At 43.7% G+C, this 13106-nt stretch overlaps 1 protein-coding gene across 1 annotated transcript; it reads right to left on the bottom strand.

Moving 5' to 3' along the window:
• Positions 1–8568: 8568 nt before the first annotated feature.
• Positions 8569–10185, bottom strand: LOC135531259 (prestalk protein-like). The gene has a single exon (XM_064959383.1). The coding sequence runs from the start codon at positions 10183–10185 to the stop codon at positions 8569–8571; it is 1617 nt and encodes a 538-aa protein (XP_064815455.1).
• Between the last annotated feature and the right edge of the window lie 2921 nt (positions 10186–13106).

The following is a 13106-nucleotide window of genomic DNA, read 5'->3' as shown; positions in this document are numbered from 1 at the left end:
GAGTTTGACTATGACTCTCTGACCTCTACATTACCAAGACGACAGTGACAGGAAGTTTGAATATGACTCTCTGACCTCTACATTACCAAGACGACAGTGACAGGAAGTTTGAATATGACACTCTGACCTCTACATTACCAAGACGACAGTGACACAGAGTTTGAATATGACACTCTGACCCCTGCATTACCAAGACGACAGTGACAGGGAGTTTGACTATGACTCTCTGACCTCTACATTACCAAGACGACAGTGACAGGAAGTTTGAATATGACTCTCTGACCTCTACATTACCAAGACGACAGTGACAGGAAGTTTGACTATGACTCTCTGACCTCTACATTACCAAGACGACAGTGACAGGGAGTTTGACTATGACTCTCTGACCTCTACATTACCAAGACGACAGTGACAGGAAGTTTGAATTTGACTCTCTGACCTCTACATTACCAAGACGACAGTGACAGGAAGTTTGAATATGACACTCTGACCTCTACATTACCAAGACGACAGTGACACAGAGTTTGAATATGACACTCTGACCCCTGCATTACCAAGACGACAGTGACAGGGAGTTTGACTCTGACTCTCTGACCTCTATTTGTACATTACCAAGATGTCAGTGACAGGGAGTTTGATTATGACTCTCTGACCTCTACATTACCAAGATGACAGTGACAGGGAGTTTGACTCTGACTCTCTGACCTCTATTTGTACATTACCAAGATGTCAGTGACAGGGAGTTTGACTATGACTCTCTGACCTCTACATTACCAAGATGACAGTGACAGGGAGTTTGACTCTGACTCTCTGACCTCTATTTGTACATTACCAAGATGTCAGTGACAGGGAGTTTGACTATGACTCTCTGACCTCTACATTACCAAGACGACAGTGACACAGAGTTTGAATATGACACTCTGACCCCTGCATTACCAAAACTACAGTGACAGGGAGTTTGACTATGACTCTCTGACCTCTACATTACAAAGATGACAGTGACAGGGAATTTGACTATGACTCTCTGACCTCTACATTACCAAGACGACAGTGACAGGGAGTTTGACTATGACTCTCTGACCTCTACATTACCAAGACGACAGTGACAGGAAGTTTGAATATGACTCTCTGACCTCTACATTACCAAGACGACAGTGACAGGAAGTTTGACTATGACTCTCTGACCTCTACATTACCAAGACGACAGTGACAGGGAGTTTGACTATGACTCTCTGACCTCTACATTACCAAGACGACAGTGACAGGAAGTTTGAATATGACTCTCTGACCTCTACATTACCAAGACGATAGTGACAGGAAGTTTGAATATGACACTCTGACCTCTACATTACCAAGACGACAGTGACACAGAGTTTGAATATGACACTCTGACCCCTGCATTACCAAGACGACAGTGACAGGGAGTTTGACTCTGACTCTCTGACCTCTATTTGTACATTACCAAGATGTCAGTGACAGGGAGTTTGACTATGACTCTCTGACCTCTACATTACCAAGATGACAGTGACAGGGAGTTTGACTCTGACTCTCTGACCTCTATTTGTACATTACCAAGATGTCAGTGACAGGGAGTTTGACTATGACTCTCTGACCTCTACATTACCAAGACGACAGTGACACAGAGTTTGAATATGACACTCTGACCCCTGCATTACCAAAACTACAGTGACAGGGAGTTTGACTATGACTCTCTGACCTCTACATTACAAAGATGACAGTGACAGGGAATTTGACTATGACTCTCTGACCTCTATATTACAAAGACGACAGTGACAGGGAGTTTGACCTGCGTGGTGTTTATTCTCTGTTTGTTATTGAATCCCCTTCACAGTGATCTGTTCTGCTTGTTAGTGCTTGTGTGTGTGTGTTTGCTCGTGTGTGTGTCTGCCTTCATAATTGTATGTGATCTGTTCTGCTTGTTAGTGTGTGTTTGCGTGTGTGTGTCTGCCTGCCTGCATGCGTGTGTGTGTGTGATCTGTTCGGCTAGTGAGTGAGTGTGTGTGTGTGTTTTGTTCTGCTAGTTAGCATAGCTTTCCCCTCTCTTCTCCTTGCTCGTCTCTTTGTCCTGGAGCCACATTACCCTATCATGTCACAGGACCAACAGACACAAACACAGTAAACAGCTGGGCTGCAAACCCATTTGAAAAGGTTAGAGCTGTCCAGTAACAGCCTCTAGCACCTACCCCCTAGACACTTGTGGAGATTTGAGAGGATGTGATAGGTTGACACTACAATGGACGATTCTTAAAAGCCCTGGACTAACCCTTAGAAACGCTTACGTCTCAGGGGTAGAAGACTGGCCGACACACAGACACAGCCGGGACAATATGAGGCAGTTAAAGACATAAATAATGGTAGCAGACTAATCCTCACTGCATTATCACTTTTCCATCTTTCTACTAATCCCCCATGTTGGAAGACGTGCCAACACACCGACACACAGACACAGCCAGGACAATATGAGACAGTTAAAGACATACAGTGCCTTGCGAAAGTATTCGCCCCCCTTGAACTTTGCTACCTTTTGCCACATTTCAGGCTTCAAACATAAAGATAAAAAACTGTATTTTTTTGTGAAGAATCAACAACAAGTGGGACACAATCATGAAGTGGAACGACATTTATTGGATATTTCAAACTTTTTTAACAACTCAAAAACTGAAAAATTGGGCGTGCAAAATTATTCAGCCCCTTTACTTTCAGTGCAGCAAACTCTCTCCAGAAGTTCAGTGAGGATCTCTGAATGATCCAATGTTGACCTAAATGACTAATGATGATAAATACAATCCACCTGTGTGTAATCAAGTCTCCGTATAAATGCACCTGCACTTTGATAGTCTCAGAGGTCCGTTAAAAGCGCAGAGAGCATCATGAAGAACAAGGAACACACCAGGCAGGTCCGAGATACTGTTGTGAAAAAGTTTAAAGCCGGATTTGGATACAAAAAGATTTCCCAAGCTTTAAACATCCCAAGGAGCACTGTGCAAGCGATAATATTGAAATGGAAGGAGTATCAGACCACTGTAAATCTACCAAGACCTGGCCGTCCCTCTAAACTTTCAGATCATACAAGGAGAAGACTGATCAGAGATGCAGCCAAGAGGCCCATGATCACTCTGGATGAACTGCAGAGATCTACAGCTGAGGTGGGAGACTCTGTCCATAGGACAACAATCAGTCGTATATTGCACAAATCTGGCCTTTATGGAAGAGTGGCAAGAAGAAAGCCATTTCTTAAAGATATCCATAAAAAGTGTTGTTTAACGTTTGCCACAAGCCACCTTGTGGAAGATGTGGAAGAAGGTGCTCTGGTCAGATGAAACCAAAATTGAACTTTTTGGCAACAATGCAAAACGTTATGTTTGGCGTAAAAGAAACACAGCTCATCACCCTGAACACACCATCTCCACTGTCAAACATGGTGGTGGCAGCATCATGGTTTAGGCCTGCTTTTCTTCAGCAGGGACAGGGAAGATGGTTCAAATTGATGGGAGATGGATGGAGCCAAATACAGGACCATTCTGGAAGAAAACATGATGGAGTCTGCAAAAGACCTGAGACTGGGACGGAGATTTGTCTTCCAACAAGACAATGATCCAAAACATTAAGCAAAATCTACAATGGAATGGTTTAAAAATAAACATATCCAGGTGTTAGAATGGCCAAGTCAAAGTCCAGACCTGAATCCAATCGAGAATCTGTGGAAAGAACTGAAAACTGCTGTTCACAAATGCTCTCCATCCAACCTCACTGAGCTCGAGCTGTTTTGCAAGGAGGAATGGGAAAAAATTTCAGTCTCTCGATGTGCAAAACTGATAGAGACATACACCAAGCGACTTACAGCTGTAATCGCAGCAAAAGGTGGAGCTACAAAGTATTAACTTAAGGGGGCTGAATAATTTTGCACGCCCAATTTTTCAGTTTTTGATTTGTTAAAAAAGTTTGAAATATCCAATAAATGTCGTTCCACTTCATGATTGTGTCCCACTTGTTGTTGATTCTTCACAAAAAAATACAGTTTTTATATCTTTATGTTTGAAGCCTGAAATGTGGCAAAAGGTCGTAAAGTTCAAGGGGGCCTGTCACGTCTAATATAAAGTTTTATTCTCCGGGGAACAAAATAAATAACGGTCAACCCAAATACACACAGGGTGAAATTATCCAACACAGGATAAAGACTAACCGGAGAATAGGAAACACAAAACACCGACAGACAAAATGAATGACGAAATAAAACAATCCCGCACAAAACAAGGGCGGGACAACCTACATTAAATACAGACACTAATTAACTAAACAACACACAGGTGAAACCAATTAGATAAAAAAAAAAAACAGATACACGAAAAAGGGATCGGTAGTGGCTAATAGGACGGTGACGACGACCGCCGAGCATCGCCTGAACGGGCAGGAGAGCCAACTTCGGCGGAAGTCGTGACAGGGCCGAATACTTTCGCAAGGCACTGTAAATAATGGATAACAGAGTATTCCTCATTGGACAGTGGGCCCTGTACCCTCCAGTCTCTAATAATGGATAACAGAGTATTCCTCATTGGACAGTGGGCCCTGTACCCTCCAGTCTCTAATAATGGATAGCAGAGTATTCCTCTTGAATGGACCCTACACCCCCCAGTCTCTAATAATGGATAGCAGATTATTCCTCTTGGATGGACCCTACACCCCCCAGTCTCTAATAATTGATAGCAGAGTATTCCTCTTGGATGGACCCTACACCCCCCAGTCTGTACTCATGAGGACTCATCATTTTTTCATATATAGATCAACTCTCCTAGACTGAGGTAGGAGAAGAAGAAAATCGATAATCTCTTTGTCTCAATAGTTATTTTCTTGTTTACTATTTATTTTGTTCTTTCTTGTAGGTCCTGTCTTTCCCTTAATCCTGGTGTTGAATCTCAGTTTTTCCTTTCCGTCTTGAGGACAGAAAGAAACAAATCACAGTGGAGATCAGGGACATTTACTGTCTGTTTGGAGTAACGACTCGTCTGGCGACTCATATTTTACTGCCACACACACACACACACACGCACGCACGCACGCACGCACACACACACACACACACACACACACACACACACACACACACACACACGCACACGCACACGCACACGCACACGCACACGCAAATACACACACACACTCACACTCACACACTGTGAAACTGTCCCCCCTGTGGGGTGTTGCAGTGAATCAGTGAATGATTTATGTCAAGTGGAGACCTCCCTCTGTTAGTTTAAGGTTACATCACAAATTGCACCCTATTCCCTTTATAATGCAACATAGGGGACCCTGGTCAAAAGTAGTGCTCTGTAATGGGACTAGGGGGCCATTTGGGACACAACGGCTGATGCTGTTTCCACTCTTATCCTGTAACAGTGGCAGAGGGCTCTTTACTAAGGGAAATAAATCATCAGCAGCGATAAAATAAAATAGAGAGGGGGGAAGACGGTAGAGAGAGAGAGAGAGAGAGAGAGAGAGAGAGAGAGAGAGAGAGAGAGAGAGAGAGAGAGGCAGGGGAGTGGGAGTGAAAGATATATAAAACAGAAAGACAGGTGCTACAGGGAAGATAGAGGGAGATGGAGAAAGAGAGAGGAGGGAGAGGGTCATAAAAGAGCGAGAGATTATATTCAGGTTGGTCTGATCAACCAGGTGTGTGTGCTTTCGGAAGGCACAGAGATACAGCAAAGGGCAAATGGATCCAGACACACTGTCAGACAAGCTTAGAGGAACTGTCCGACACACACATGCACACACACTCACACACATACCATCTACGGCAAGAAAGACAGCTGCTTCTAAGACTTTGCGTTTTCAACTTGTTCATTGCTGTTACGAAAGATAAGAAAACATCAAACCAATACTTGGGAGCACAAAGGGAATGATTGTAACAGCCAACGTCAAGCATTGGTGAGGTTTGTTCAGCTTGCAAGGATTTATACAAGTAAAAGTCTTAAAACCATCAAAGCACTTGATGAAAGAGGTGGTTGTGTCGTCTGTTTCTGCCAGTAAGCAGTCATTATAGTGAAATATCAGTAATGAGTCAGGATTGAACATATCAGTAATGAGTCAGTATTTGGACATATCAGTAATGAGTCAGTATTAGACATATCAGTAATGAGTCAGTATTTGGACATATCAGTAATGAGTCAGTATTTGGACATATCAGTAATGTATCAGTATTGGAACATATCAGTAATGAGTCAGTATTGAACATATCAGTAATGAGTCAGTATTGAACATATCAGTAATGAGTCAGTATTGTACATATCAGTAATGAGTCAGTATTGAACATATCAGTAATGAGTCAGTATTGAACATATCAGTAATGAGTCAGTATTGAACATATCAGTAATGAGTCAGTATTGTACATTTCAGTAATGAGTCAGTATTGAACATATCAGTAATGAGTCAGTATTGAACATATCAGTAATGAGTCAGTATTGAACATATCAGTAATGAGTCAGTATTGTACATATCAGTAATGAGTCAGTATTGTACATTTCAGTAATGAGTCAGTATTGAACATATCAGTAATGAGTCAGTATTGAACATATCAGTAATGAGTCAGTATTGAACATATCAGTAATGAGTCAGTATTGAACATATCAGTAATGAGTCAGTATTGTACATATCAGTAATGAGTCAGTATTGAACATATCAGTAATGAGTCAGTATTGAACATATCAGTAATGAGTCAGTATTGAACATATCAGTAATGAGTCAGTATTGAACATATCAGTAATGAGTCAGTATTTGGACATATCAGTAATGAGTCAGTATTGTACATATCAGTAATGAGTCAGTATTGTACATTTCAGTAATGAGTCAGTATTGAACATATCAGTAATGAGTCAGTATTGAACATATCAGTAATGAGTCAGTATTGAACATATCAGTAATGAGTCAGTATTGAACATATCAGTAATGAGTCAGTATTGTACATATCAGTAATGAGTCAGTATTGAACATATCAGTAATGAGTCAGTATTGAACATATCAGTAATGAGTCAGTATTGAACATATCAGTAATGAGTCAGTATTGAACATATCAGTAATGAGTCAGTATTGAACATATCAGTAATGAGTCAGTATTTGGACATATCAGTAATGAGTCAGTAGTTGGACATATCAGTAATGAGTCAGTATTGTACATATCAGTAATGAGTCAGTATTGTACATTTCAGTAATGAGTCAGTATTGTACATATCAGCAGTACATCAGCCGAGGTGACACAGAATAACTACCATGGTTGAATATGACTATTTGAACATAGTGTAACTAGAGCATGTTGATGGTTGCTCCCTATTGGGTGTGTGATAATGACATGTTCGCTCTAAAAACAGTGTGTGTTCTGGGGGACTTATCATACTGTTCACGTTCAACCTATAACCATGTCTAAATGCCTAACTTATACCTCTCATTAGCATATAGCACTTCCCTAAATCCTTGCAACGTTTAGCATGCAAAAACATCACACCCAGATGAATCCATCCGGTATGACAACCTTTCCAAGTTATTGAACTCTCACGCATTGAACTTTGCGGTTACCGTATAAAACACAAAATACACTTCAGTTCATTCTTAATAAGGCTGCTAGAATCTTGACAAGAACCCCAAAAATGTGATCATATGGCTTCCTGTTAAGGCTAGGGCTGATTTCAAGGTTTTACTGCTAACCTACAAAGCATTACTACCTATCTTTCCGATTTGGTCCTGCCGTACATACCTACACGTACGCTACGGTCACAAGACGCAGGCCTCCTAATTGTCCCTAGAATTTCTAAGCAAACAGCTGGAGGCAGAGCTTTCTCCTATAGAGCTCCATTTTTATGGAACGGTCTGCCTACCCATGTGAGAGACGCAGACTCGGTCTCAACCTTTAAGTCTTTACTGAAGACTCATCTCTTCAGTGGGTCATATGATTGAGTGTAGTCTGGCCCAGGGGTGTGAAGGTGAACGAACCGCCCTTGCTGTCTCTGCCTGGCTGGTTCCCCTCTCTCCACCACGATCCTCTGCCCCTAAGTCACTGGCTAAGTCACTGGCTTACTGGTGCTCACTCATGCCATGGGAATGTCATCTTAGGTGAAAATGAAAGAAAGGGTTGCACACTCCATCTAATTCTCTCTTCTCTCTCTCTCTCTCTCTCTCTCTCTCTCTCTCTCTCTCTCTCTCTCTCTCTCTCTCTCTCTCTGTCTCTCTCTCTCTCTCTCTCTCTCTCTCTCTCTCTCTCTCTCTCTCTCTCTCTCACTTTCTCTCTCTCTCTGCTTGCTGTTTGGGGTTTTAGGCTGGGTTTCTGTATAAGCACTTTGTGACATCGTCTGATGTAAAATGGGCTTTATAAATACATTTGATTGATTGAACTCACAGGCACACAGCATAGCTGAACAAGACTGTGTGCCTCCTTTCTGTCTCTCAGGTGTGGTGTGTACAAAGGGAACGCGTTTGAGACTGTGTGCCTCCTTTCTGTCTCTCAGGTGTGGTGTGTACAAAGGGAACGCGTTTGAAAACAGACAGGCTGAGTTAAATGACTCACATGTAGTTCTGAGCACAACTACACGCTGAGCCGGGCTCATAACTACACGCTGAGCCGGGCTCATAACTACACGCTGAGCCGGGCTCATAACTACACTCTGAGCCGGGCTCACAACTACACGCTGAGCCGGGCTCACAACTACACGCTGAGCCGGGCTCATTACTACACGCTGAGCTAGACTCATAACTACACGCTGAGCCGGGCTCATAACTACACGCCGAACCGGGCTCATAACTACACGCCGAGCCGGGCTCATAACTACACGCTGAGCCGGGCTCATAACTACACGCTGAGCCGGGCTCAGAACTACACGCTGAGCCGGGCTCATAACTACACGCTGAGCCGGGCTCATAACTACACGCTGAGCCGGGCTCATTACTACACGCTGAGCTAGACTCATAACTACACGCTGAGCCGGGCTCATAACTACACGCTGAGCCGGGCTCATAACTACACGCTAAGCCGGGCTCATAACTACACACTGAGCCGGGCTCAGAACTACACGCTGAGCTGGGCTCATAACTACACGCTGAGCCGGGCTCATAACTACACGCTGAGCCGGGCTCATTACTACACGCTGAGCTAGACTCATAACTACACGCTGAGCCGGGCTCATAACTACACGCTGAGCCGGGCTCATAACTACACGCTGAGCCGGGCTCATAACTACACGCTGAGACGGGCTCATAACTACACGCTGAGACGGGCTCAGAACTACACGCTGAGACGGGCTCAGAACTACACGCTGAGACAGGCTCATAACTACACGCTGAGCTGGGCTCATAACTACACGCTGAGCCGGGCTCATAACTACACGCTGAGCCGGGCTCATAACTACACGCTAAGCCGGGCTCATAACTACACACTGAGCCGGGCTCAGAACTACACGCTGAGCCGGGCTCATAACTACACGCTGAGCCGGGCTCATAACTACACGCTGAGCCGGGCTCATTACTACACGCTGAGCTAGACTCATAACTACACGCTGAGCCGGGCTCATAACTACACGCTGAGCTAGACTCATAACTACACACTGAGCCGGGCTCATAACTACACGCTGAGCCGGGCTCATAACTACACGCTGAGACGGGCTCATAACTACACGCTGAGACGGGCTCAGAACTACACGCTGAGACGGGCTCAGAACTACACGCTGAGACAGGCTCATAACTACACGCTGAGCTGGGCTCATAACTACACGCTGAGCCGGGCTCATAACTACACGCTGAGCCGGGCTCACAACTACACGCTGAGCCGGGCTCATAACTACACGCTGAGCCGGGCTCATAACGACACACTGAGCTGGGCTCATAACTACACGCTGAGCTGGGCTCATAACTACACGCTGAGCTAGGCTCAGAACTACACGCTGAGCCGGGCTCATAACTACACGCTGAGACAGGCTCATAACTACACGCCGAGCCGGGCTCATAACTACACGCTGAGCTACGCTCAGAACTACACGCTGAGCCGGGCTCATAACTACACGCTGAGACAGGCTCATAACTACACGCTGAGCCGGGCTCATAACTACACGTTGGAACCCTGATGGACAAGTTTTTTGTTTGCGGAAACAATTTGCCATCTGTCTTCACAAATAAGTTATCTTCCATCTCTCTGAGCTGCTACTCTCCATTTGTAATTGCAATATGATGAGGTCTGTGTATTAGTTGATGGAGGGGGTTACTGCTGGCATCAAGACATGATGCTCTCTGTGTGTTGCTAGCATATTGCAAGGATTTTTTATTATGTGTGCTTAATAGGAAAATGATACCTAATCTAATATGAGTTGACTGAAACGTTCTTTACATATTCCAGGGATCATTATATGTGTATTAGAGGGAGTGAATTCCCCTTATTACTGGGAAGGTTTCGACTTTTGACTTCGAGACGAGTGCAGTACTGGTCAAAAGGTGATCTATAAAGGTAACAGGGTTCCACTTGGGCCCCAGCCATAGTATTTAGTATTTAGCTCAAGTCTACTTGTTTTACCTCAAGCTCTGTGGGAAGTTGATAGAGAATTATATGTGTTTACTCATCCTCTTCTCTCTCCTCCTCTCCCTCTTTTTTCTCTCTTCTCTCTCTCTCCCTTTCTCTCTCTCTGACTCTCTCCTCTCTCTCAATTACATTTCAATTTTAGGGCTTTATTGGCATGGGAAACATATGTTTACATTGCCAAAACAAGTGAAATAGATCATAAAAATAAGTTAAATAAACAATGTAAAAAATAAAAAAACAGTAAACATTTCACTCACAAAACAAATAAAGACATTTCAAATGTCAAATTATGTGCAATTAGTTAAAGTAGAAAAGGGAAAATACATAAACATGGGTTGTATTTACAATGGTGTTTCGTCTTCACTGGTTGCCCTTTTCTTGTGGTAACAGGTCACAAATATTGCTGCTGTGATGGCACACTTTCTCTCTCTCTCTCTCTCTCTCCCTTTGTCTCTGTCTCTCCCTTCTCCCTCTCTCTCCCTCCCTTTCTCTCTCTCCCTCTCCCTTCTTGCTCTCTCCACTCTCTCTCTCTCTCTCTCTGTCTGCATCTCTCTCTTCCCTCTCTCTCTTTCTATCTCCTCCCTCTCTCTGAGTAGCTGTCAGTTGGTTAGCAGTAGTGTGTCTCTTTAGGGCTCTGCACACTGTGAGTTTTTTTACGGTGTAAATAGTATGTGTCCCAAATGGCACCCTATTCCCTAAGTAGTGCACTACTATCCATAGGGCCCTGGTCAAAAGTAGTGCACTATATAGGGAATAATGTGTCATTTGGGACTTTGTTGTTGTCACACAGCAAAACAAGTGTGGCCAACACGGAATACAAGCTGGATGAGATAACAACAAATGTAAGCAAATCACGACAAGACCAGCAAACTGTGAGAATGAGATGAGAGGAAGAGGAAAGAGACAACATGGGTAGTGAATTGACTCTGGTACTGTAGGGGAAGGGAGACAGATTACATGGTGAAGTGGATAAAGGAGGAGAGGAGGAAATGTGTGCGGCGGCAGAAGAACGGAAAGTTCGGGCAAAAATGAAAGTGTCTGTGTGTGTGTTTAGATTTAATCTGAGTCATCTATCACAGACAGAGTGACCACACCTATTTGTTATTGTGGCTGGTCGACAGTAAACTCCTGGTTTACACACACAGACACACACACACACATAGACAGACACACAACTACTGTATGTCTTACGATACTTACTATACTTGTGGAGACCAACTTTTTGGGGACCAACTATTGAGTAAAAATTCAAAATCATATTTTCCCTAACCTCCTCCCCCTCCTTCCTCCTCTTCTATTCTTCCTCCTTTCTCCTCGCCTCCTCCTCCTCTTCAACCTTTCTCCTCTCCTCCTGCCTCCTTCCTTCCTCCTTCTCCTCCCCTCCTCCTTTCTCCTCTCCTCTCCTTCTCCTAATCTCCTCCTCCTCTCCTCCTTCCTCCTTTCCTCTTCATCCCCTCCTCACCCTTTCTCCTCTCCTTCTCCTACTCCTCCTCCTCCACCCCTCCTCCCTCCTCCTCCTCTTCCTCTCTAGTACTCTTGCTGGTGAGGAGATAATGGTGGTGGTGGGTGAAGTGCGTGTGCCTGTGTACCTGTTTGTGTGTGCCTGTGTACCTGTTTGTGTGTGCCTGTGTACCTGTTTGTGTGTGCCTGTGTACCTGTTTGTGTGTGCCTGTGTACCTGTTTGTGTGTGCCTGTGTACCTGTTTGTGTGTGCCTGTGTGTATACCTAAGTGTGTGCCTGTGTACCTGTTTGTGTGTGCTTGTGCCTGTGTGTATGCCTAAGTGTGTGCCTGTGTGTATGTGTTTACTCACCAGAACAATAAAGTTTGGGTGTGTTTACTTGGCGATGCCCTTCAGACAACTCCAGTGTTTGTTGCCATGCGGTGTTGAAAACGGCAACGGTTACAACAACAGTCTAGTCAATTGCTATAGTTACAATAAGATCGCTGACTGTTCATGCCAGGCAGAAGAAGCAATACATTCTTAAAAATACAGATTTTTGATAGACCCATTTACACCGTCTAATAATATCTTTCTATAAATCTGGGTACCAGGGAGCACTTCCAGTAGTGGACAGTTTCAAGCTGTTGAAGTAATTGATAATTAAGATTAAGATTAAGATGTAAAGGGGAAACATAAATGCATTCAATAGCGCTCATTAAACCCTTTCTCATGCTTGTAGTCTTCACAGAAGTTGGCAAAAAACACATGAGATAAAACATGACCTTTCTTTCCTGACATTAATGAAACTGCTGATAACGTATACTAAGATCGAATAAACCCCCACTTCCCTCAATTCTGCTAGCAAACGTGCAATCTTTAGACAATGAAATCAATGAGTTACGGGGAAGATTAACCTACCAACGGGACATTAACCTCTCCTGGGTAGGGGGCAGTATTTTCACCTTCGGATGAAAAGGTGCCCAAAGTAAACTGCCTGTTACTCAGGCATTGAAGCTAGGATATGTATATAGGATGAAAACACTCTAAAGTTTCCAAAACTGTTAAAATAATGTATGTGAGTGTAACAGAACTGA

This window comes from Oncorhynchus masou, unplaced genomic scaffold (genome assembly GCF_036934945.1).
Source record: "Oncorhynchus masou masou isolate Uvic2021 unplaced genomic scaffold, UVic_Omas_1.1 unplaced_scaffold_1567, whole genome shotgun sequence".
NCBI classification, from domain to species: Eukaryota; Metazoa; Chordata; class Actinopteri; order Salmoniformes; family Salmonidae; genus Oncorhynchus; species Oncorhynchus masou.
Note: the sequence above shows the minus strand (reverse complement) of the source record. Positions and strands in the feature narration are given on the sequence as shown.